This window comes from Peromyscus californicus, unplaced genomic scaffold (assembly GCF_007827085.1).
Source record: "Peromyscus californicus insignis strain IS unplaced genomic scaffold, ASM782708v3 Scaffold_14__1_contigs__length_90479793_seg_2, whole genome shotgun sequence".
NCBI classification, from domain to species: domain Eukaryota; kingdom Metazoa; phylum Chordata; class Mammalia; order Rodentia; family Cricetidae; genus Peromyscus; species Peromyscus californicus.
This window is the reverse complement of record NW_026294436.1, coordinates 47,995,447-48,022,386: the sequence shown is the minus strand read 5'-3', so window position 1 is coordinate 48,022,386 and position 26,940 is coordinate 47,995,447. Positions and strand designations below refer to the sequence as shown.

The following is a 26,940-nucleotide window of genomic DNA, read 5'->3' as shown; positions in this document are numbered from 1 at the left end:
TCTCCACTTCCTAAGTGCTGGAATTATGGGCATATAACACCATGCCCAGCTCTGATCAGGACTGAATTGTTACAATTAGGCGGACTTTGTCCTCTTCCTCTCTTTGAAATGGACACCGGTGAGGTAAGCATGAGCACCCCAATCACTTCCCTGCTGTTGACACCTGGTGTTGTATATCGAGAAATCCTTTCTACATAGGTTTTACTTTTATTCCATGTACCTCAGTGGAAAACAGGGACCAATGAAATCAGGGTGCTTGTACAGGTGTTCTGGTTTGCAGTGAAGTCAACAGGATATACATACCGAACAAGCCGAAGTGCTTACTTTTCATTTTCTACAAAATGGTTTATTTTGCTGTTTTCTATGGAGAAGCTACAAATACATTCCATATGAACACAAAGGACTGAACTCTGTAGCACTATAAAACATAAGTGGTTATGAGGAATTGAGAAGCCAGGAAAAGGGGCATGGCATTTTTATATGCTCATTTCCCATCATACCCCTTACATGTCAAAGGCACTTGCCGAAGTGGTTAAATTAGGGATTAAGGGGTGTAAAATAATAACATATAACTAAGACATAAAAACAATGCTTGAATTTTCTTATCTCTAACATTTTACTAGATCCTTGGACATATGCAATTTACAGCTGTAAAATAATGTGAGTTTATTTCATAATCTTTTCAAGTGAAAAGAACCTAATGCAACACTGTAAAACCAGAATTTTTCTGTATCAACTGTAACAAGAACACTTTTATCTCCAGGTAATCACCTAGATCACTCACGTCACCTCTCAGGACACACTGGAAATCAGCTCTCACACCAGCACAGTGACTTCTGGAGCACAACCCTCTCCCTGACACCTTTGTCTGGCATCTGCTAAGGCATGGTCCTTCTTTACAAGCTTACCCTTATCCCAATTGGATTAGCAATGTTTTCGTCCTTACCTACTTGTTCTAAGTAGCTTTGTAAAATGAGAGTCAGCATACAAGTGTGCTCCACCCTTTATCCTACTTGACATATGAAAATAAGGAGCCGAGTAAGACTAACATCAGGTTTAAAGAGAAGGCCCATCTACACGTGGTGGTGCCCGTGGGGAGTCTCAGCTACTTCTGAGGCTAAGTTGGAAAGATCACTTGAGCCCAGGAATTCTTCCTTTGAACAAAAGGAAAAAGGCTGCAGTGTAGCTGAAAGTTTCCTGTGTCCCGCCTGGCCCACAGTCAGGGACAAATCTCTCACCCGCCAGTCCCACAGCCGCTTTCACAGCATACAGGTGATGTCCACAGCACTGCAGAGCATGGTGGCACACACCTTTAATGCCACCCCTCGGGAGGGAGAGGCCAGTGGCTCTCTGTGAGTTTGAGGCCAGCCTGGGTCACAGTCTCAAAAACAATACACACAAAATAGGCTCAGACTGTCAGTCTAAGTCCAGACATTTGTATGGACTAAGATGGCCCCTTTCTGCTCCTTCTGACCCACTTTACACTGTTTAATGGCAACTGCCTTCCCAAAACATGTGTTTAAATTGACTCATGTTCTTACTACCACTCACAGAAAAGTAAAAATGATTCCAATAACATTTCCATGTGAAAACACAAAATTTGATTGGTAGTACAGTCCTTAATTTAGCAACACTCTGACTCAATACAACTAATGACCTTTGTGTTTAACACTGAAAAGATTTCTTGTATATTTTCTAGCCATAAAGTATATACAAGATGTGACAAGTCTGTTTGGGCTACAGTGCTGACAGGACACAGAACATGTGGAAGTAGCAAGAAGCAATTTCAAGCTCTTTCCATGTCTGATCCTCAGCCTGTGTGTGTGTATTTACAGGGTACTCACATGCTACACAAAACAGAAAGTTGTCGATTCTGCTATCAAAATGCCAACATTACTTTCTAACACAGAGCCCAGGAATGAACTGTAATGACAGTCACAGGAACCTCTGTACCTGATGTACATTACTCTTTCTCCATTTTAAACCATGTTCCACCATCAATACTGGACCTTCTTTTAATCAGTAAATTTCTCAGTTTATAAAATTTTTTGGGACAGTTCCCAATGGTTTTTGTTAGGACAAAGGAAACAAAGACCACAGGCATCACTGAGTTATGACGAGGAGAAAGAACCTGTTCATCACAAACTGCTACAAGGGAGGAGGCTTCTGTTAGCCAAATCACAAGGGCACGCTTCAGGCATGGAAGTAGTGACCTGATTTCACTGGGCACCAACTAACATTAGCAAAGCTACTTGAATGGTTCTGTTGATCTTCACTGTTGTTAAATTATGATAGTTTTGATGGTGGTAAAACTTCATTTTTTCAAGTGCAGGATGATCTGAGCTGAATGAGAAAAAGAATGATTAAGGAGGGAATGAAGGCAGGCCTGGCATCAATCTGAACAACCACTTCTCTTCTGGTTTTTTGCTTTTAGGTTTTTTGAGACAGGTTCTTATTCTATAGCCCAGGCTGGTCCAGAACACACCATGAAGCCCAGGAGGGCTTCGAAATCATGACAACCCTCCTACTTCAGTGTTCAGAGAGCAGAGATTATGGGTGTGAGCCATCACACCTGGCTCTCCTCAGCTTCTTATTGTGGGAATGCTCATATTTCCAGTATTTCACATAATGTCATAAACATGCCAGTCATTTTAAGGTCTCAGGATTATGTACGATCAAAAAAGATAAAACAATAAATAAACTGAGTAAAGTCATCACTGTTGTAAAAAATTCTCAGTCACATGCCAACATGGTTTCCTCAGTAGCAATAAATTTAAATACAAACAACTACATATATAAAGTTATGTAATCTAAACTTTTTTATACTTAATGTCTAGAAAATAATTTTATCATTCTATTTTTTAATAATTGTTTCCTTAAAAGTGGCATGCTTTATTAAAATAAGCACTGGAAATATGGAGTCTTCTTAGAAAAAAACTCCATCTTCACTAATAGACACTGAGTGACACTAAACATCTACACTAATCAATGGCAAGCTAATGACTTATGAGTCTAGTTATAACTCAAGACAAACACAAGACAAGCACACACTGGGACCAGCTCTGCTGATTTAAGTACAACATCTCCGTCCCTGAACTACCAGCTGCTGGGATTGAGAACACTCCTTGGCCCATCGTTTTCAAGAGGATTTATCATCAGTTCAGATGCTGTGCACATGAACTGACGAACAGAGTGAACAGACCAGAGTCAACTTTCCATAATATGCAAGAAACTGTAAAGTCAGCAGTTATATCTAGATGCTGCAAGGGTCTAGGCATCACTTAATCTGGCTGCCACCTTTCAAATTTCTTTCCATTCTAAATATTCTTGTCTGTTAGTATTAACCACTATAGAATTAAACAAAGAAAAATCCAAATTGTTTTATACATTTTGAATTAAAATGATCACAGAAATAACACATGTTATACAGGACCACCATCTCCCCTTCAATACTGACAATCCCTGTGAACTGTATTTCTAGATTAAGATGTCCATGTGAAGAAATTCCCGAAGGTTCCAATTTGATTATCATGCCTTTTCCTCTTATACATCAGGATGCATTTTCACATTGACTTGTTTAAACAATACTCAGGGGTTGGCACTCTTTACAATGAACACATCTTGTTATACCCCTAAGCATCTGCTACTGACTGATTATGTACAGATGACCTAAGCTCCTGACAGTCTGCCACTCACTGCCACTGGCTGTTTGGACTGTGCACCATCTATGTCCTGAAAAGTGTCAGAGGATACACCGAGAGTGTCAGAGAAACATGACATTCAAAGCAGAAGACTATGCTAACTTCAGCTCTTCTGGCACAGTTAAAATTAAAGAGGGAAAACTATTAACAAATTAAATCAAGGAAAAAATTACCTGCAGGTTGCACTTACATCAGAATTGGTCCCTTTTTATTGTAGTTTAACTGACAATCGACTGGACCAAGACTGGGTGCTACATATTGCTCATTTTCAAACACTCCAGTGACATTGTCCAATACTTTTATTATCTCCAATTTTATGGTACCATATTATGCTTTCACACTGTTTAAATTTCCCATTTTCAAAATGCAAATACCAAAAAGTTACCACGCATTCCCTTATACAGTCAGAATAGGTTTACTGGAATGTGTTCAGGTAGAGCTGAAGGCAGAAACATTTACAACGCATAGCTTTTGTCAATCCATAAACGTGGAAATGGCCTGCAAAGCAACTGTAATATGAAAAGAATGATGTTCTTTCATATACTGATGGGATGGTTATGAATCTCTTTCAGCATCAGAGTCAGGACTCTCTACACAGGCTTCCTGACCACCAGCTTGACCCTCATTTTAATATAATAATAAATGTTTTTAATGCCACTAAGACACAAATATGGGATATTGTCATCAGTGTTTAACTATATATACATATAACAAACTGGCAAGTATCTAGTTTCAAATTAGATCCTTGGAATAAAGCAAAATAGAGTTATCTTTGCCTTAAATATAATTATTCAAAACACATTTTGCTAGTTGGGAAGATTATTGGATATTCTCAATGCTCCAATTTGAAGTGGTACTTGCCTTTTAGTTTCTTGAAAAAGAAAATTTGAAAGTTATATACATAGGTTTCATTTAAATTATGCAGCAATCTTTAATTATTACTGTCCCAGATCTTGTTTAATGAGGATCTCTGTCATCAAATCAAGTACGGTTTTTCACAACTATAAGAACTGTAAGAGAAAAAAGTAAAACAAAAAAAGAAAAAGAAAAAGAATGCATGAAAATCAGAACCATATCACAGCTAGGTCAGCAGCACAATTCCTATGTGTGGGCATCAGCCATTGTTAGAAAGGAGAAACCAAAGCCAAACTCTGATCTGAGATAACAGCTATGAAATAAGAGGAAATGCAGAAATATTACAAAACAACCCAAGTGGCTAACATTGGCCTCTTGAGCAAATAAACCATGGCAAAACAGTACCTTTAGCTCCTAAAATATTATTACAGTATTTAATGACATGGGAAAAAATGAATAAAATATTTATTGGAAAATATCTGATATGATCTTAGCTTCTGAAAATCATGCTTACACACCAATAGGAAAAGCACATAAAACAGTTATACTGACAGCAGCTACAGTAGTATAGTGAGTCCAGTTGAATTTTACAGTCCTTTTTATGCTAGTCTGTATTTTGCATGGTGCCCACCATTTATGGTAGGTTCTTGTTATCTGAGATATTTATATTCTACAAAGTTATCAAGAACATTGAACTGGTGACTCCTGAACCACTACTCCTAGGGAAAACACAGGGTTAAGTTCCTCTGCGTCTCTGGCTGCTACATTTTAGTCAATAAATTAACACATAATCTTGTTTTATGTGTGTTTCTGTTGAAAGACATCTTGTTTAATAGATGTCATGAATTAAAACATTACAAGGAAGGCAAGGCCAGCAGTAGTGTAGCTCATCCCTGAAGAAGCCCACATATTTCCTGTGAAGGTCTGTTACAGTATTAGTAACAGAGATAGCATTTCTAGTCTATCCGTGAATCCACTTCAAACCGTAAGTCAGCAAAAACGTGGACCAAGCAGTCTATGATAAGGACACTTGGTTAGGCAATGAAGGTTGAAATAAGAAGGCAGATCTCCATTTGACCCTGGCTGGAAACCTACGGGGCAAGGGAGTCAAAAGTCTTCTTGTTCTGAATGACCATGGAAATAACATGAACATTAACTTGAGGGTTACAAACACGCTTCAACTAGTAAACAAATGCACACAGCAACCCAGGTAATGAGACTGGATCATAGTTCTTTGTAACACTTTTTAAGATTAAAAAATATCTTTATCTGCCTGAATATACCTACCTGATATTTCAAAATTATCCTGGGGCTGGGTGTGGTGTCTCACACCTAAAATCCCAGGACTTGGGAACAACGTACTAAGTTTCAGACCAACCTGGACTACAGAGTAAAACTTTGCTAAAAAAAATAAAAAGCAAAATAACGCCTCCTCAAATATATCCTTATAAAAATTTCTAATTGTTATTTTTTTTGGAGACCCTTCCTAGTTCTTCATAAAATCTCTGTAAATATAAGTAAAGAGATCTTGAAGAAAGGTACTTATTAAAAAATGATCTGACTTTGAAGAAAATACTAAGAAAAAACAGAATGAGTTATGGTTTCAGAACTAAAACTAAGTTCAAATCTATAAATACACAAACAAAGTCATCTGGAGAAATTAACAGGTTTGTCTCCTGAACACATCAGTAAACAGAAAAGTATCTTTTGGCTCTAAGTATATCAGATACCAGATTTAGCCTTAAACAAATGGCTGAGTCCTGTGCTGTGACTGGGGCATGGCTGAGGAGCAGGAGAGGGAGCATCCTTTGGGAATCTAACAAAGGATATGGACTCCCCACAGAAATGTACACATGCATATTCACATAGAACCTCAGACATTTAAAGCCGTTCTCAGAGATGGGGAGAGTCTAGGTAGAGGTTCCCTCCTTATTCAAGGCATATGTCATTATTCGATGCTGACATTATATACACTAGGTCAACTGAAATGAAAGGGAATTAAAATAACTTTAAAATAAAACCCTAGCCAGAGGCCAGCCTGGGCTACACAGTGGCATTTAGGACAACCTGGGCTATATAATGAGACTATGTATCTGGAAAAAAAAATCAAGACCAAATCAAACCCTAAGCTTTACAAAACACAATACCCCGAGAAACAATGATCCAATGAATACTTACTGATAATCATTAGCAAAAGGATAGCTGCAGCCAAAGCCATGATGGCTTTTATCTATAACACAAAAGGCAAATGAAAGATTTGACTTGTTAATAAGACAAGACTCTCTGTCTGCTACTTATGGTACTACACAACCTCATCAATAAACAGGCACACTCCCTGCAGGGTTCCCAATTTGTTGTTTCTCACATGAATTTGATGGCTGGTTTATATTCTTGTGTAAATAATCAAAGTTCCTCCAAATGTGAGGGTTTGCTTTGGTGGATGTTACCATCTACGGCTGTACTACACAGTAAGCAGCCACAACGAAGCCTTCTCGGGGCTGGGGCTACTTCTAATGTGAGACATAAAAACGGTACTTTTAGCAGTTCTGGTCAGGACTGGATAGAAACACAGGCAGCCAGTAGTCCATGTATTATTTTATGTACAATGGCCTGTCTTACATGGGGAGTTATGTGCCCTCACCCCATGAATGCTTTAAACCATGGATCCTACCAAATCCTCTGTATGTGGTTTTCCCTGTGAAGGCATACCTATGATAATAAATTGATAAATTAGATAGAATAGACTAACAACCAGTAGTAAAATGGAACACGTGGAAAATAAGGTAAAAGGAATTTGGTGTTTCTCTTCCAAGGCAAATTTAGGTTCTCTAATCTCAGCTCACTGTAGATAACCAACAAATGGAGAACAAAACCATGGACAGGGGACTGCTGTCTACATGACAGCAGGCTACATGGGACTGTTACACACTCACACGGGCTGCCTGGGGACTGTTACACACTCACACAGGCTGCACGGGACTGTTACACACTCACACGAGCTGCACGGGGATTGTTACACACTTACACAGGCTGCACGGGGATTGTTACACACTCACACAGGCTGCCTGGGGACTGTTACACACTGGCACAAGCTGCATGGGGGCTGTTACACACTCACACGGGCTGCATGGGGGCTGTTACACACTCACATGAGCTGTATGGGACTGTTACATACTCACACGGGCTGCATGGGGACTGTTACACACTCACATGGGCTGCATGGGGACTGTTACACACTCACATGGGCTGCATGGGGATTGTTACACACTCACACGGGCTGCATGGGGACTGTTACACACTCACACTGGCTGCATGGGGATTGTTACACACTCACATGGGCTGCATGGGGACTGTTACACACTCACATGGGCTGCATGGGGACTGTTACACACTCACACGGGCTACATGGGGGCTGTTACACACTCACACGGGCTGCATGGGGACTGTTACACACTCACACGGGCTGCATGGGGACTGTTACACACTCACACGGGCTGCATGGGGACTGTTACACACTCACACGGGCTGCATGGGGGCTGTTACACACTCACACTGGCTGCATGGGGACTGTTACACACTCACACGGGCTGCATGGGGACTGTTACACACTGACAGCAGGCATCACAGTAGTTCTCTCCAAGTACATGGGAATACTGTCAGGTGTTTCCTGACCGTATTTTCTCCACAGTAATTTTACCCCTCCACGATGTTTTAATCTCCATTTTAAAGACTATACTTTAAATTCTTTATGAATAACAACATTTAATTGTGTCAGTTTCAAATTAAAAAGAGAAGCTTAAGATCATTTCTCAGTCAGCTGTTTGACATTTTAAGCTCATGTTACCTTTCTATATAAAATTGTCACAATCATCATTTCATTTTTTAAATGCATACATTATTTGAACTAATTTCATTTCACTGATGAGTCAAAAGTCTTGCTTTCATTAAACAATTTCATATAATTGAAAAACTCATGCCTTTAATCCCAGCACTTGGGAGGCAGAGGCAGGTGGATTTCTGTGAGTTCAAGGCCAGCCTGGCCTACAGAGTGACTTTAGGCCAGCCTTTTTTTTTTGCTATAAAATCATAAAAGATATTTGTTTCGCCGGGCAGTGGTGGCGCACGCCTTTAATCCCAGCACTCGGGAGGCAGAGTCAGGCGGATCTCTGTGAGTTCGAGGCCAGCCTGGGCTACCAAGTGAGTTCCAGGAAAGGCACAAAGCTACACAGGGAAATGTCTCGAAAAACCAAAAAAAAAAAAAAAAAAAAAAAAAAAAGATATTTGTTTCATGATTGGTCATACTTGATTTAAGAGGCAAATTCTTTTTTGCAGGATTATTAGTATGTAGTGATTCCATTTGTTTTTATTAAAATTTTTCTTTTATTTCTTATTTCATTGAAATAATGAAGGAATAAAATGGGACATTTTCCATAATCTTTTTGTTAGGAGAGTTCCTGGCAAACAAACTGCTTCTGTTTTCCCCCCTAGGAGAAAAATCACACTTCTGTCTAGTTTTCATTTTATTAAAAAAAAAAAAAAAAAGAAAAGAAAAAACCATTCTGTATATAATGAACAGTTTCAAAAGTGCCCAGAAGTGCTGCTAGGCAGGGCAGAGGGTCTGTCCTCATGTGTGCAGATGCGGAACCACCGGGGAAACGGGGCTACTTTCAGGGAGCAGCTCTGAGGCATCCTTTCAGACACTGCTTGAATCCTCAGTCACTCCTCTGCGTCCCAGGCTGAGGAAATCTCCTGGTAAGCAAGGCAGTTGCAGCATCTGTCCTGCTCACAGAGCTCAGACTAGTGGCCCCTCCTCCTCCTCCTCCTCCTCGCATCCTTCTCTGCCCCACCCCCACCTCCTCATTTACTTACTTTGCATCCCCGCCACCACATTTGCCTTCGGAGTTGTTTGGATCTGTTGCTGAAAGCAGTTGCATTATCCGATAAGCTTTCTGCATCACACAGAGGGTGGAGAAAAGGATTAAATAACAAAACAGGATTCTTTTATCTAGTCATACAAAGACAAAATACATCAATTTCTACTTTTTCAATTTTTTCGCACAAATTGTTAGTCTGTATTGAAAAAAAAAACCAACACAAAACACACGGAAGGTCAGTTTGTTCAACCAATTCCATCCCCATCCCCACTCAAGATTTTGAGAACCCTTCCTACGGCCTCAATGCTTATATACACAAACTTCTTAATTCTGGTAAGAAAATAGTTTAAAATTAAGACTAGTTGGGGGACGCAAGATGGAAACTAAGCCTGTGACCTGAGTTTGATACACAGGGACCCACAAGATGGAAGGAGAGAGCTAAGACCCTAGCCTCCACATGTTCATCATTGTTTGTGTCCTCCAACGCATGCGCATGCACACAAATTAATGGAATAAACGTTTTTAAGTTAGTAGGGGATGGGGTTGTTGCTCATGGGCTGATGCCTGATAGTACACATTAGATACCAGCAACAGAAACAAAACAAATACTTTGGCACAACTCTAGAAAAACTCTGCACACAGAGAAAATGAAATTTTCAGAAAACAAAGATAACTGATTTTGAGTGAAAAGAATAAGCAATCAAGCAAGTTTCTGGTTAGGCAAATCTATCAAGAATGAATCTGGCCTGCAGCCACTCACCATTCAAACAAGCGTGAATGGCTAGTATGTGCCCCAAACCATTACAGGCTCAAAGGCTAACAGCTGCCTGTAAACAAAAGCTGCTCAGTTTCCAGGGAAAGCCTAAGTCATCGTTCAAACAATACTGAGGTCCAAATATGTGCTAGGAATCATTATAGACACAGAGACCAACACCTGTCAGTAAAGAAAGACTCCCTAATTACCGGAGAAGACATAAAATAAAAATATTAGGCAAGTTTGAAAGGAGTACTAAAAAAACAGACTAACATCTTGACATCACAAAAAACACAAAGCATATCAACATAACAGGGCAAGAGAAAAGAGGGGATTTAACTTTTGGCAATTAAGTTTTAAATTCTCTGTTCTTAACTGAGTAAGGAGGAAACAATACAGTATTCGCATTAATGGGCAGAAACTAAGCCATGGCCATCAGTCTTAAGAACTGAATGTTAACTTCCTAAGCCATGATTCCTAAATATCAGTGAGACAAATGGAAGGTATATTAGCTACACACATAGTCATAATATCAAGAGATACGGAAATGGCTGTACCTGATTTGTCCTGCAGCTCATCTAGTCTCTCTCCTCTTTCAATGACCTTTGTGATGTTTTCTTGCATCACATCAATAACTTCATCCACCTGATTCTGAACACTAGTTTGAAAAGAGAGAAGATTTATTCTTCTTTTAGGAATAACCACATTTTTAGGACTTTTACTAGATGTGGCAAATTCTCAGAGAACTATGGTTTGCCATTAACCTATAAAATTAAGCAATGGTTTTCCACTTGGATAAAGGCTATACATTAACATAATATTTAACGGAAAGCTTACTTTTTGTCTTGATTCTATCTTGAATGTATCTCATAAGCAAATCAAACATTGACAGAATGCTCAGTGAGACTTAGTGTTTCATTTTCTTTTTAATAGACTGTTGAAACAGCAGGTAAACCTAATAATCATAACTTACCTTTCTTGGTAATGCATTTCAACCATAAAAGACTTACCAACATGTTTGGCCAGGTTTACTGGGGGGCTAATGAAAAATACCTAGTTTCTAAAATGGAAACATACAGCACAACTTAGGAGGCACTGGATACCCAATGGGGATAGCCCTTCACTGCTCACTCGTTTTCTCTTAAATATAAGCAAGATTCAAGATAACCTGGAACACCCCAGAATATTTGAAAATGCCCACCAAAAGGCAAAAATGAAAAACAATTCAGTCTTTCAAAATGAAAATGTTTTCTTCTTTTATGTGATGGCAGCCTCTTCTAATTAAACTTCAGACTATTCAGTGAAAACTGAAACAAACTTAAGAAGTGGCCAAACGGTCCTCAACTACCCACTGTCACATAGCGTTACCTCCAAAGTATAAAACACAGAAATGCTTAATGGAGTGTCTAGTATTCCTCTGATGCTCTAACCACAGATAAGAACCCTGCTTAAATTACTTTATATAGTAAGCCTTGGCAATGAACTATCTAAAAAGAGAAATAAAGTCAACTTCTGGTCCTTATAACTCAAAAACTGTTTAGAGCACAATGATTATTAACAACTATATACACACAGAAACACACATACAGTTAAGTAAGAATATGCAGTTGTCTTTCGTGTGTGTGTGTGTGTGTGTGTGTGTGTGTGTGTGAGAGAGAGAGAGAGAGAGAGAGAGAGAGAGAGAGAGAGAGAGAGAGAGAGAGAGAGAGATGAGAGAGAGAGAGAGAGAGAGAGAGAGAGAGAGAGAGAGAGAGAGAGAGAGAGAGAGATGAGAATTCACTTGGGCATTTTTAAAAAATCCTAATACACATCTCTTCTCTGTCCTATCCTACACTATCCCCCCAAATTAACCCAGAGTTGGGGATGAGGGACCATGTGCAGTTCTGAAAGAGTTCTATCCTTTATTTGTGCTGGTCAAAATGTGTGCTTTAAAAACAGGAGAAGGCCCACTCAGACAGAGGTGATCAAGAGGCAGGACTGTCACACGTTAGCAGCCATTACTATGCCTGATGATCCCATCTTCCACTTATGTTAAAAACATCATGCATGCCCATGGATTATCCACACATAGCCTGTAGGATTCATCACGGCTTCCCAAAGGTCTCCTTCTGTACCTGATTCTCCTGAAGGCTCTAAGACTAAAACTCAAGCAGGGATACACCCAAACAGATTTGACGTGGCCGCTCAATCTCTAAGAGATGTCTTACTGCAAATCCTAACTATCCAAGCAGAGGGTTAAAGATGTTTATCCTTCTGAAGAACAGTGGCATGAATATTTCTGCAACTCTTCACATGTACAATCAACACATTTCATTAATCTTAAAGCTGAAAAACAGCCCGCTCAGGGGCCCTGCCCCGCCTTAGGACTGAACACAAAGTGAGAGTGCCTGTTGATTTACCTACAACAAGCGTATGGCAGAGCATTTGAAAATCTTCGTGCTGAGTAAGTGAACAATCTGAGCATGAATTTTGTAACGCTGACCTAGTGACTTGAAAGCAGGTCTGTGCTCACAATGAATGCTGGTGAGAATGCAGGCAAAGGGGAGGCTTATATACTGTTGGGAGGGATGTAAATTAATCCAGCCAATACAGAAAGCAATGGGGAGGCTGCTGAAAGAAATGAAAAATAGTCCCAGGTACGATGGTGTCTACCTGTAACCTAGTACTTAAAAGGTGGAGACAGGGGGGTCAGGAGTTCAGGGCTGTCCTCAGCTACACAGTGGGTCTAAGCCATGCCTGAACAGTCATGACATTTCCAAGTAGTCATTTGTATTTTACACAAGTGGCAACTAGCAGGGCAGAAATGATCAACAACGTACTATAGCTGCTACATACAATCAGATTATAGTTATGGATATTAATATGCCATATTATACATGACTTTAAAGTTAGGTCAAAAGGCTGAAAACTCCCAATGAAATAGGTTTCATTATGACATTTCCAAACAGTGTACCTTGAGCATATTCATTCATCCCTTTGCTGCTGGTTCTCACCCTCTCTCCATGCCTCTCCCATTCCATACCTTCCTTCTACTTTTGTGTCCTTTTTACCCACCCCTTTCCCACCAGACTCCACAACATGTGGCCCATGTCCCAGGGTAGCCAAGGCTACACAGAGAAACCCTGTCTCAAAAAACAAAACAACAGACAAACAAAAAATTCATGTTCTGCCACATACACATTCTTCCTTATTTTATAAAGAAAATACTAATTTTTCATTAACATCCCATCTTGCCTTTTAAGGTACTGTTAACAAAGAGGGTTTGCTGTTTGAAATGATGTTTTCATTCATTCATTCATTCACTCATTCATTCATTCAGTGTGTGTGTGTTCGTGCAGCAGTCAGTTCTCTTGCAATTCCTCCATATGGATATCAGGAATTGAACTCAGGTCCTCAGGCACGGGGCAGATACCTTTTCCTGCTGAGCCATCTTGGTGGTTCCAACATAAGAAGTTTTAAAATTATTTTGTACTCTTACAACTGCCGTCATATCATGGGAAATCCTTCGGTGCCTTTTAAAGTTTGAACTGGTTGGACTAAGGTGACAGCAGATTGCTCATCTGTGACAGAAAGTATCTAAAATTTATCAAAGTAGCATTTATGATGCTTTTATTCAACTTAAAAGCAGAGGAAACATTCCAATAAAAGTCACAAACTTTGTCAACCTGATGGCTAAAGTCTGTAATTTCAGCAAGGAGGTTAAGTAGGAGCATCTCAACTTCAAGGTCTGCCTGGCCAACTTGGCAAGACTCTGCCTCAAATAGGATTTTAGAAAAGTTGGCGGTGTAGCTCGGTGGTAGAGCTCTTGCCTAGTATGCATAAGGCTCTGGGCTCAACCCCTAGGACTGGAAAAAAAAAAAAAAAAAAAAAAAGAAAATGACACAATGAAATGATGAATTTTATAGGAGCAAGTAAATATTTAAAGTATTTCTCAAAAAATATCTCTTAAAAAGTATTAATAGATATTTTTATATTAAACTGTAACCAACTTTAACTATTACTGGCCAATCATATAATTCCAACAACGCAACAATGTTGCTGATCTACAAAGCTGGGAAATACTCCATTGAATTATTATAAATGAAGTGGTAATAATGCATCTTAGTTAAAAAAAAATGACCTATCTGGTGTACTAGACTAATGTCAGGGAGTTTTCCTTAAGCATGTGGCACGGCAAGTTGTCCTTTGTCATCTTGTACACACTGGTGAGTCATGTCACATTAGATTAGTGTTAGTGAGGCCGGGCCATCAGTAAATTTTCAGTTTGCTCTTTGATGCCTGATTTCCAACTAAATTCAACCAGCCTTCAGTTCTAGAGTAAGAACCACTACATCACTCAAAGTCACAGTAATAATTTATATACGGTATATATACATGCGTTTTGTGTGTGTGTCTCAAAAGACACAACAGGCCATATTCTACATTAGATTCACTCTGAGGAAGCATTTCAGACAGGAAACAAAGCATATCGGCTAGACAAACAACAACAAAACCTAGGAGTGTCATCAATAGATTCCTCTGCTCCAGGGACACCTTAGGCTCTCAACAATTCCATACTGACACTTGGCAGGCATACTCATGAACAATGTCCTGTGAATCCACTGGCACCTGAGATAATGGGGGGCTTGTGAGGCCAGTCTCACTCCACTCCATGTGTACTTTGAACCATCTTAGACAGTTTCTTACAACTCTCAAGTGTTGTGGAATGTTATTTTAAGATGTGTTACATTTGTTTAATGATGCAAAGATGTGTTGCTTCCTTTATGTTGCATTTTCGTTTAACTCTGTGAAGCTGTGTTACTGTGCCTGTTTAAAACACCTGATTGGTCTTATAAAGAGCTGAATGGCCAATAGCAAAGCAGGAGAAATGACAGCTGGGGCTGGCAGGTAGAGAGAATAAATAGAAGGAGAAGGAGCAAGAAAAGGAAGAGGGTATCAGGGGCCAGCCACCCAGCTACACAGTAAGCCACGGAGTAAGAAATAAAGGTATACAGAATAGAGAAACATAAAAGGCCAGAGGCAAAAGACAGATGGGATAATTTTTTTTAATAATTTATTTTTATTTTTATGTGCATTGGTGTTTTTCCTGCATGTGTGTCTGTGTGAGGGTGTCAGATGCCCTGGAACTGGAGTTACAGACAGTTGTGAGCTGCCCTGTGGTGCTGGGAGTTGAACCTAGGTTCTTTGGAAGGGCATGCAGTGCTCTTACCCACTAAGCCATCTCTCCAGTCCCCCAGATGGGATAATTTAAGTTAAGGAAAGTTGGCTAGTAATAAGCCAAGGTAAGGCTGGGCATTTATAAGTAATAATAAGATGCTGTGTGATTTATTTGGGAGCTGGGTAGCAGGCCCCTAAAAAGGGCAAAGAGTAAAAACAACCAACAACACCCAGGTACTGATGAGGTATGCCCTTTCTGCAGGCTGCAGACTATAAAAACCACTTAGCTGCCTCTAGCAACAACTCCTTTGTGACACAGTATCGACAACTGGTGGTGAAGTTACTGGCCCCTTTTGGTGTTAGTGCTGAAGTGTGAGACAATGGTGCAGGAAGCCAGCACCTCTGGCCCCTTCTCCTTTTTCTATAGAATATGAACCTAAAAGAGCTTGTATTATAATGGCAAGGGTTACAGGCATGTGCCACCACGCTCACCCAACCAACACTTTCCATCAAAGAGTCTTAGCTTTTGTGAGCTATATGATCTCTGTGTCACAATTATTCGACACTGTTATTGTAACTCAAAAACAGCTAAAAATAATATGGAGACAAATGGATATTTGTCTGTGTTCCAGTTAAAAAACAAAACAAATCAACTACCAAGTTTGTTTATAAAAACAATAGCCAGATCTGGTTCACAGGCTGTAGTCTGATAGCCCTGGTCCACAGAGAACTATAACAATCATTTAAATGAATGACTGTCTAGGAACTTACTGCTTAATCTTATCATTTCTAGGTCCAAATCTTGGTCCAGATGGTCCCCGTCTGAAATAAAATAGCCAGTATATGTTAGTAATGACAATATCACACAAATATGAAAACAAGAAACACATCTATGTGTGTAATCAAGCTGGATTCTAATATGGATCACCATTAATCATACAGAGCTGCATTTCACAGGACCTGGTAGAAATGAATGTTACATAATCACGTATCTACTTCATGGTACATACTGTTGGCCATAATCTAATTCTTCCAATTGGTAAAACTTCCTGAGAAAATATGGAGTACATAATCCTAATATTTAGTGATACTTTTCCCCCTACACATTAAACTCTGAAATGTCATATCAACTAAATTGTCACTGACTATGAATACCTTTGCAGTCAATTCTAGAACTAAAAATGCAACTTACTTTGAATTTCTTCAAAACATTAAAAATTTGAAGTATATTTCTAAAATACCTTTCTTACAGATATCCACAGAGCAAGAAGAAAATGCAAGAACACAAGGAAGCATTTAGCCATCTCAAGTTATTACTATCGTCTCTTGTCACAGTCAAGTGTATAACACCTTCATCCACCCAGTGCTCTAGGAATGGGAACGTCAGGGTATTTTGATAAATTTTTTTCTGAAGATAGAGAAGGTTTAAAGCACAAAACTAAAACAAAGCAAAACAACCCTAAGTTCTTAATTTTTAGACATGAAACTTTTTTTTTTTTTTTTTTTTTTTTTTTTGGTTTTTCGAGACAGGGTTTCTCTGTGTAGCTTTGCGCCTTTCCTGGAACTCACTTGGTAGTCCAGGCTGGCCTCGAACTCACAGAGATCCGCCTGGCTCTGCCTCCCGAGTGCTGGGATTAAAGGCGTGCGCCACCACCGCCCGGCTGACATGAAACTTTTTAAAGGAAGGCAAAATATGCATTTCTAAGAAAACATGTTTAGAGGAAAAATTAAAACTATTCATTAAAACAGTATCATTTATAAGGATGACAGCATCACTTTGCCTTAACTTCTATAAGTGTTTCCCTCTCAGTCTTCAGAGCTCCAACTAAGTACTGGAGTTCTGGACCAGCATTCTATGCCAAATGACAGGTCAAAGCACTATATTTCATATTCTGAACCAGATAATTCGGAATAAATCCAGAGACAAGCATGAAAAAGTAGTGATTAAATAAGGATACTACAGACAAGACAGTTACCTAAAAATCATTAGGTTAAAACAGTCCAAAAGCTCGGTGTGGTGGTGCACAGTTAAATCCCAGCACTTGGGAGGCAGAAGCATGCAGATCTCTGTGAGTTCAAGGCCAGCCTGGTCTACACAGTGAGTTCCAGGACAGCCAGGGCTACACAGAGAAACCAAAAAAAACAAAAAACAAAAAACAAACAAACAAAAAAACCCAAACAAACAAACAAACAAAAAAACCAAGAACAAAACCAAAGATATATTAAATCTACTATAGTGATATTAGTTCTTCAATATAGCATTTATGATATAAGAAATATGGGAGGAAATGAGGAAAGAGAGAGGGGGATAGGGAGAAGGAAAGGGAGGGAAAGACTGAGAAAGAGAAACAGAAAGAGTGACAGACAGACAAACAGATACACAGTGGCACACATGTATAATCCCAGCATTTGGGAAACAAAGGCAAGATGATGGTTGAGTTTGAGACCAGAATGAGACCCTGGGAAGGATGGGACGAAGGGAAGACATTTAAAAAATTGATTTCAGTTAAATCAAAGCTTTAGTGGCAGTGTGGCCACTTTGGAAGACAGATGTGACTGTGCACAGGCCTTCATGTCTGGGGATTTACTCAAGAGAAATTAAGGCATGTGTCCTCACAAACACCTGCACACAAACATCTACAACCATTTTATTTGCTTTAGTAAAAAACTAGAAACCACTAAACATCCACACACAAGTGAATGGAGAAAAGGATCACAGTGTATTCACACAATGGAAAACCACTCAGAAAAACAACCAACCTGCTGACCCACAGATGAATCTCAAAATAAGCAGGTTAAGCAAATGAAGTCAGTTTAAAAATTTTAAAAAGGCGGGGGCAGGGCCCACCATATGGCTTCCCTTAGAGAAAACTCTCAGAGACAGAAACAGTGGTGACAGAAAGCAGGTCTGTGGAAACCTACAGCTTGGAAGAGCAGCAGCTTACAAAGCGGTATAAAGACAGTTCTAGGGCAAGAGTTGTGTTCCTTCTTTAAATGGATGATAGTATAGATTTATTCTAGTATATGTCAAAACCCACAGTGAACACTTTAACTATGTGCACTTTCTTATACACTAATTGAAACTGAAAAAAAAATTAACTTACAGAAAAAAGTCCTCTTCTTCATCCGAATCATCTTCCAAGAGATTTCTCTGTCAAAAAATGAAAAATACTTGAGTTTTCTGAAGCAGAGGAATTACAAAATGTCAGGGAAGAGAGAAGAAACAAGTTCTAGGCTGCTGATATTTTTTAAACAAGCTTCCAGGAAGAGGGAGGAGTAAATACAGATGCTGTCCTGGCAGTAGAAGATATGGGACAAGGACTGTGGACCTTCCAGAGAAAATGCTCTCAATTCCAGATGACTGGTATGGCAGTCATCCCTTCCCTCCATTCTCTCTATCGGCAGCACTGATCTGTGGAGTTCAACGGCTACCCCAGGAATAAGGGGGGTGACATTAGAGCTGAAACTTAGTCCAGAAATAGTTCAATACATATGCTAATTTCCAACAATGCAACTTTACAGTTTCACATAACCAAACAGAAAGTCCTCCTGGAAATGAAGATGGGGCCACATTCTCCCTAAAAGGAGAACATGAGGTCCTAGAAGGAGATTAAAGTCAAGGAAATCCAGATCTTCAGACATAACTAATACATCCTATTCTGTAGGTAGAGTAATGGTTCCCAAAGATGTCCCTGTCACAATAACCAAACCCGTCCGGGACCCTGTTAACTTCTGGGGTGAAGGAGACTTGGCAATGTGTTGAAGGAGCCTGAAGGTCCTTATTGATTAGTCATCTGAGTCCCAACTAAGGACAACAGTTCCTCCAAAGAGAACAAGGGTCAGAGAGAGAGACACTAAGGAACTGAGATTCAAGTCGGGGAAGAGATGAACCAAGAAAGGCAGGCCACTTCCAGCAGCTTGGAAAAGCAAAAAGCAATTTCTCCCTAAGAAAATATGAAATAGCAGGTTGGTAGTGCTTTTGCAAAGTTGCTTTGCAGTAACTCGTTTCTCCAGAAGCGGGAAACAAATCACCTATGCATCTTTTCTGAGAACATTGCTTGAGGAATTAGGCCAGCCAAAAAGAAGATGGCTGGGAGGGGAAAGGAGCTGCTTCACAAGCGCAAGGACCTGAGTTGGATTCCCAGCATCCACGTCAAAAAGCCACGTGTGGCATTATGCACCTGGACCCAGTGCTGGAGTATGGAAACAGGAGGCCCCTTGGTGCTCTCTGGCCAGCAAGCTTAACCAGTCAGCAAGTACCAGGGTCAATGAGAGACCCTGTCTCAAAAAATAAGGTGTAGAGCAACTGAGGAAAAGACCCAATGTTGACTTCTAGTCTTCACACTCACACACATAGGGAGCACACCTGCATATACAACACACACACACACACACACACACACACACACACACACACACACACACACACACACAAGATGATAATGTCATTGTGAACAGTAAGTTAATGAAAAGTATGGCATAGAACAGGTCTCTAGGAGAGCTTAGCTTTCCCATTGAGGCTCAGAGGCTGAGTGTGGGGTGAAGTGAGGAAGTACAAGTGTATTAATGTGCTCACCTTGGTAAGGCGTGAAGGCAGGAAGGGGAAGAAAACAGAAAACCAATGAGGGTGAATAATTTTTGGTAAGTTGACAACAGAGATTTAAATATCACTGTTAAAATATTTAGCTAATATTTTAAAAACAGAAGGAAGAAGTAAGGGAATAAATTCACTAGAGTGCCTCCTGGTGTCAGGGCAAGATAAGAGATGAGGTAAAAATAACCAATCTGGTAAAAGTATGAGGGGAAATTTTAAAAGAAATGCATGTATGTATAATAGTCATTTATCTATGTAAAACAATATGTAACATATACTAAAGAGTGAAAAAGAAAGGCTCTATTAAATGTTCATTAACAAATACTTGTAATACTGAGCATTGAATACGTGCTAGACATGGGTGTAAACACCAAACATGAGCTGTGACATGGTCTCAGCTCTTAAAGAAAAAGGTGTTCCTAAGAAAAATGCCATGCAGAGAATTCCAACAGTGATGGGACAGGAAGTGACAGGTGACTACGTGACACTTAGGTTGTCATCGAAAATCCTTCTGAAGAGATGAAACTTAAGCTGAAGTTCAATGATAACAAAGACCCAGACAAATATGAGAGACAGGGCACTCAATGCCCCAGGAAAATGGCTGGCAGAAAAATCCCAACGGTATTACTTAACATAGCAAGGGAGTGACCTTATTAAAAACAAAATCCAGCCAATGTTTATTTGTTTTCACAAGACTCACCTAAAAGCAGTGCCAAATAAAGAAGAAGGTGGGGTGTGGAGAAAAGATATAGTGGTCAGCTCAAACCATAAAGAGTATTAGTAATCTAAAGCCAAACCTTAAAGCACCACAATAAATAACAATTATAAAATGCACCATCTACCAAGAAGACTTAAAAATGTTCATATATTGATAATATAGTTTGGAAGACATAAAACAAAAGTCATATCAAATTACAAGCCCAGTGAGTTATAGGCTTCTTTGAAGATAGACAGAGAGAGTTTATCTCAGTTGTCTACAGAGAAACACACATGAGACCAATATTCACTGATCAGATGTGTGTTAGGGATACAATATAAAGAGTGTACAACAGGATACAGTAAGAAATTCTCACCCAGCAGAGTGTGAGTGTGATAAGGGTGTACTCACACATCACTGCTGGAAATCTAAAGCTGTACACCCACTTTGGAACACAAGTCTGAGACCTTCCCAAAACATTGGGCATAGTTACTGTAAAACCTAGTAATTCTGCTGCTAGATACATAGCCCCACCAAATGAAAACAGGGCTCAGCCATTAAAGGGTAGGCTCATAACTAAAAATACAAGAAAGAAAACATATGTTCAAATGCTGTGGGATGTCTTTCTATACGCTGTGAATATGTATTGCTCTGATTGGTTGATAAATAAAATGCTGATTGGCCAGTAGCCAGACAGGAAGTATAGGTGGGACAAGCAGATGAGAAGAAGGCTGAGAAAAGGAAGGGAGAGTCAGGAGTCGCCAGCCAGACACAGAGGAAGCAAGATGACAAGGCAGAACTGAAAAAGGTACCAAGTCATACGGCTAAACATAGATAAGAATTATGGGTTAATTTAAATGTAAGAGCTAATCAGTAATAAGCCTGAGCTAATGGCCGAGCAGTTATGATTAATATAAGCTTCTGTGTGTTTACTCGGGGGACACGAGTGGGAGAGATTTGTCCCGACTCTCAGCAGGCCGGGACACAGGAAAACTTCCAACTACATTCAAACAAAATGTGTATGTTAGCTAGTATTCATTCATTCAGCAGTATTCAGAACAACTGAACTATGGGGGTGTGGTAGGGCAGGCATCCCAAAATATCCGTTAACTAATGAACAGATTAACTAAATGCTGTACACCTACATGATAGAATATTATTCAGCAATAAAAGGCACATAAAGGGGCTGGTTAGGTGGCAAAGTGGTTAAAGAATACTATCTGATCTTCCAGAGGAGCCAGGCTCAATTCCCAGTACCCACAAGGTGGCTCATAATCATCTGTTACTCCAGTTTCAGGGGGTCTAAAGCCCTCTTTTGGCCTTCTCAAGGCACTGCACACACGGTACACAGACATACATGTAGGCACTGCACACATACATAAAATAAAAAATGGAGAAAATATTTAGAAAAAAGGAATATAAAGTACTAATACTATAATACTGACAATTTTGAAAACATTATGAATTAAAGAAGCCAATCACAGCAAGATATATATCATATGATTTCATTTACACAAAATACTCAGAGTAAGTCAAACTACAGAGGTTTAGTTGTCTATAATTGAAGGAATGGAGAGAATGTGGAAGACTGGTAAAGGGGACAGGGCTTCCTTCAGGGATATAGATATGCTCTAAAACTGACTGTGGTAGTAGCTGCCCAACTCTATGAAAATATCAAAAGCCACTCAACTATATGTATCTAATTTAAGTGTTCAGAAGCCTGAAAATATTACCCTGATCTCCTCCTATCTTTTTACCTAGGAATTGATCATAAAAACATGCTCTGACCTACCCTGTTTGATGACAGGTCTTAAGATACCCATTCCAGCCGGGCGTTGGTGGCGCACGCCTTTAATTCCAGCACTCGGGAGGCAGAGCCAGGCGGATCTCTGTGAGTTTGAGGCCAGCCTGGGCTACCAAGTGAGTTCCAGGAAAGGCGCAAAGGTACACAGAGAAACCCTGTCTCGAAAAACCAAAAAAAAAAAAAAGATATCCATTCCAAAGGTTTTTGTCCCATGTCCAGCAGAAAGGAACAGAGAGGCCAAGAAGAAGTGGAGAAACAGTTTCTCTTTCTCCTCCTTCCTCTTTGCTATTAAACCACACCTTTCTGTCCAATCTATTTCTACAAAGTTGTCCATGCGTCATTAAACCTCAACATAAAAACAGGCCAATTCACCCTCCTTTTTGGGTCTTCAATCTGAAGGCTCTCGTGTCACGTAAAATAAAACCATGATCAGATAAAATCTGTCCTACTTTTCCTTTGTTTTGTTTTTTTACTTGTTTTTTGTTTGTTTTGGCTGGCCTCGAACTAACAGAGATCCACCTGCCTCTGCCTCCCGAGTGCAGGGATTAAAGGCATGCGCTACTTTTCCTTTGTTAACCTTTCTTCTGTTGTGGGGTATCAGCCATGACCCTTTAAGGTGAACAGGAAAAGGGTCGCCCCTTTTCTGTTCCATACATTATAGATGTCCTTCTATCATTTACAAGAAATGCACCTTACATTGAATTTCTTTAAAGCTAATTCTAAACTTACCCTTTCACTTTTCACAGATCCAGTGACATCATCATCATTTAGGTGGCGCTTGAACTTGGGAGGCATACTTTCTGCTCACAAACGCTCTTCTATTTCCCACCAAGTAAGTATTCGCCACCTTAAGGAGAAAACGAATTTCATCATAGGAGAAACTCTGAGGCAGAGGCTAGCTAAAGTGCCTAAAACTGTACAAGGCCCTGCATGATAGGGTCTCCTCACCTTTAACCTCTAACTACCTTCCCTTTGACTTGCTCCATTCCATTGACTATAATCTATATGCTAAGCCTTAGCTTGCAAGCAATAGTTAAAACCATAATAAAAATGAATGCTACTCCCCTAAGGAAACATGCAGAGAAAGTGGGTAAATTTGGGATTTTATAAAATGGAGGAGCAGATACTGTCAAAGCGGGAGCAAACGGGAATGGTCCCTAAATGCTGAAAAAGCTTTGACTTTTAACTTGGAGTAAGGAAGCGGCATACTTCTAGTCACTGCGCTTCTAACTAGTTGCGTAAGCAATGATTTAGTTCCTCATCTGTAAAACAGTGATTTCCAGGATTCTGCATGAGGTTGGGTGGTCACATGAGCTAACACATGCAAAAACATTCACAAGCTATGGTCCACTGGTGCTCCATGAGAGGGGCTAATTTGTAAGTACTAGTGTAACATGGCGGTAATAACAATTCTGTATTTATATATACACGTGTATATCTATTAACTCACAAAACACATACACATATACACAAACATATTTACATATGTGAGTGTATATGCACATGTTCTCTCCCTTCCTTCCTCCCTCCCTCCCTCCCTCCCTCCCTCTCTCTCTCTCTCTCTCTCTCTCTCTCTCTCTCTGGCTTTCCTCTTGTTTCCTGACATGTAGATCCTAAAAGCCCCATACCTATGAGTGATAAATGTGAGTTTTTTATGCTAATAAGATTGACAGATGGTCTGGCAGTCTATAAGCAGCTTCAGAATGGAGTCTATTCACTGAAAAAAACCAAGTCAGGACAAAGGTTGGGCTATTTCAGTCCACACCACCCCAACCTCTGGAAAAGGTAGAGGGCTAAAGTCTGAGGTGATCCCCAACAGCTGCTATTATAATTTACTCTTTTCACAAACAAAGCTTCCATAGAAATCCCAGAGGTCAGGACTCCAGAGAGCTCTGAGGTATAAACACATGGACTTTCCTAGAGGGTGGACCCCTGGAGGGGCCAGGAAAGCTCTGGGCTCCTTCTTCTACACCTTTCCATCTATGCCATCTGATAATTCATCTGCACCCTTCATAAGAACCTTTATCATAAGCTGGCAAAATTAAGAGTCTCCTTGAACTCTGGGAGCCGCTCTAGCAAATGAATTGAAACCAACAAAGGGGCTGTGGCCATCTCAATTTATAGCCAATTAGAAGAACAGGTATAACAACTTGGGGCTTGACACCTGAATTGGGGGCCATTTGTGGCTATTTCCTAGGAGACTGTGGTAGAAATAAACTAAGGGGACTTTTAGGGGGTCTCTGCCGGAAAATGTCCTGCAAAATGGTTTGCTTTCTGAGGGAAACCACCCTCCTCACATTCTGGGTTCACAAACATTTTCTGAGAGAAAACGGGATTTTCTTTTTCATATATAAAAACAAGGAAGTTAAACAAAGCTGGTTTTCTTTGCAGCAGCACCACCCCACGGCCTTTTATATGTTAATGTGCTTTTTTTTTTTTTCAGGAAACACTTGAGTATGCAACATAATCAAAATTTTTCTGGAGTAGTTGTTATGCAAATACAAATTTTCAGTATTTTGGAGATGATGGCTGACGAAAAATCATAAAAGCTTTAGTATGTGCTGAACAAGTACGTGCATATTCAGTAACACAGAAGCATTTTTAGCATTCAGTGTTATACATGCATTTTCTTTTTGATTTCTGACGCCTCTTTCAAGCAAGCATTAAGAAAATTTAGTAGGATAAATAACCCACAGTGTTGTGTCACTCCACTCAAACAGATCAATAAGTGACTATGCATTATGTTTTAATATTTATTCATTGAATTGCCATCATGTTACACAACTCTGTTCTAGAACGATATACTTTCTTATAACAACTTACCATCTTCTATTAAAAAAAACCCTTGAAGATCTTTAAATTGTTAGAGATTAGTTTATTACTGGTAAGCACTAAGAGAAACCCACGTCCAAGAAATATCAGTAAAATCAGCTTCCTGTCGTTTGTTTTCCAACCAGCAAACCACTTGTTTTCAAACCACTTGTAACATTAAATTACTACCCACGCCTGAGTGACAGCTCCAGGATTCTTTACTCTGCACTATTTCTGTTAGATAGATCTGGTCCATTTCATTCCTTACATCTAATTTCGGAATAAATTTTATGCAGAAATATTACAGAACGCACTGAAAAAAAATTGGCAAAGCAAGAATTGAGGAAAATGAGCTTTTAATTATATCTGGACTTTATATTTTAAACCTCGACAGCACAAAAGAAACAACTCACTGCTAAGAACAGATACTCCAAGTGATCTTAGCCACCAGGGAAAGACGTGATCCAACGAACTTACATAACCTCTCTATAGGACAGAACGCTAAGCCTTAATGAGGAGTAAACCCCTTATTCAAGTTCTTAAATCCAAGTTAGCAGTCTGAGGAAGGAAGCAGCTCAGGTCAGACAAAGCCACTAGTCAAACAGTAGACCGATAAATAAGCTCTTCTTGACAAACTACCCGAAACTAATGATATTTGTAGGGGAAAAAAAGTAGCAGAAATAAACTGTGCTCAGAAATTAGAGTTAACTCTATTCTGCCTACAGTTCCTCGACCAAAAATATTCTTGTCAGTTAAAGCGTCTACGTAGTAACAGCCATGCCTGATGTCTGTCCCTGTCGAGGATAGAACACTACAGGGTTCACCGAAGTGTCAACAACGCAGGGCTCTGACGTGTACTTATCACTCGCTTAATCTCACGTATGTATCTCTTGTAGCACGTTCTCTATTCAATGGCTTTACACGTAATACACTTCTAATCTGTTGTTTAACCTATGTTGGCTTTTTTACTTTACAAAACAAGCCCTGTGTATTTCGTTTCACAAAATGCTCAAATCTGGCTGGGCACCGGCTTCCCTTTTCTCAGCCTCCATTCCCTTTCTGGTTCTTCCTCATTTCTCATCTCATCTGCAGTCTTGGTTGGTGGCAGTTCCACGCAAATCGTGATCTGAATGGACTCAGACCGGAAATCTTACTCGCAGAACCTGTTAGGTGTAAAGGATTCACCTCCACCCTGGGGCCATTCTAAACACAGCGGGGTTGCGCGCTTTCTCCAGAACCCCTGAGGAAGGAGCTCAGGCAGCCTCACGGCTGGTTCCTCGGTTCTCTTCCCCGCCGCCACACCAGGCCCCGCACCCCGACATCTGCTAGGAACTCTGGCCCCCCACTCCCGGTGCAGGCCGGGGAGGGCAACTCGATCCCAAAGCTCCTCGGCCGCCCCAGCCGCACCCCCTGTCCTCGCGCCCCTTCCTCACGGCAGCCCGGGCCCCAATCCCTCCCCACTCGCGACCCGGTCCTCGCGCAGATCAGCTCCCAGCCCCAGCGGACGTTGGGGGGCGGCGGGCAGGGGCGTCGCCTGGCTTCCTTCCTCCCTACGCGCGCCGGGGCGGGATACCTGAGGCTCCGGGGGAGCTCCGGGCAGCAGTCCCTGCTGGCTGCGCAGGGCGGGCGGGGGAGGGAGCGGGAAGCGGAGGAAGGAGGGTGGGAGGGGGGAGACCCAGGGCGCCGACCAGCC

The 26,940-nt window shown here is 40.4% G+C and overlaps 1 protein-coding gene across 2 annotated transcripts; it reads right to left on the bottom strand.

Moving 5' to 3' along the window:
• Positions 1-320: 320 nt before the first annotated feature.
• Vamp4 (vesicle associated membrane protein 4) lies at positions 321-26,940 on the bottom strand. Of its 2 annotated transcripts, none has more exons than XM_052737395.1 (8): positions 26,821-26,940; positions 23,166-23,283; positions 18,446-18,492; positions 16,113-16,163; positions 10,742-10,842; positions 9,426-9,505; positions 6,735-6,786; positions 321-2,343 (listed from the first exon to the last, which is right to left on the bottom strand). In XM_052737395.1, the coding sequence occupies exons 2-8, from the start codon at positions 23,229-23,231 to the stop codon at positions 2,315-2,317; spliced, it is 426 nt and encodes a 141-aa protein (XP_052593355.1). In that variant the 5' UTR covers positions 23,232-23,283; positions 26,821-26,940; the 3' UTR covers positions 321-2,314. The 2 variants fall into 2 exon arrangements, with proteins under 2 accessions (XP_052593355.1, XP_052593353.1); XM_052737393.1 differs by having other exon boundaries at positions 321-4,711; positions 26,821-26,937.

Coding starts and splice junctions, on each gene's coding strand:
- Vamp4 (XM_052737395.1), bottom strand. CDS start 23,231: ATGCCTCCCAAGTTCAAGCGCCACCTAAATGATGATGATGTCACTGGA. Junction 18,493..23,165: donor GATCTGTGAAAAGTGAAAGG/GTAAGTTTAGAA, acceptor ATTTTTTGACAG/AGAAATCTCTTGGAAGATGA. Junction 10,843..16,112: donor AGAAATGATAAGATTAAGCA/GTAAGTTCCTAG, acceptor TTTTCAAACTAG/TGTTCAGAATCAGGTGGATG.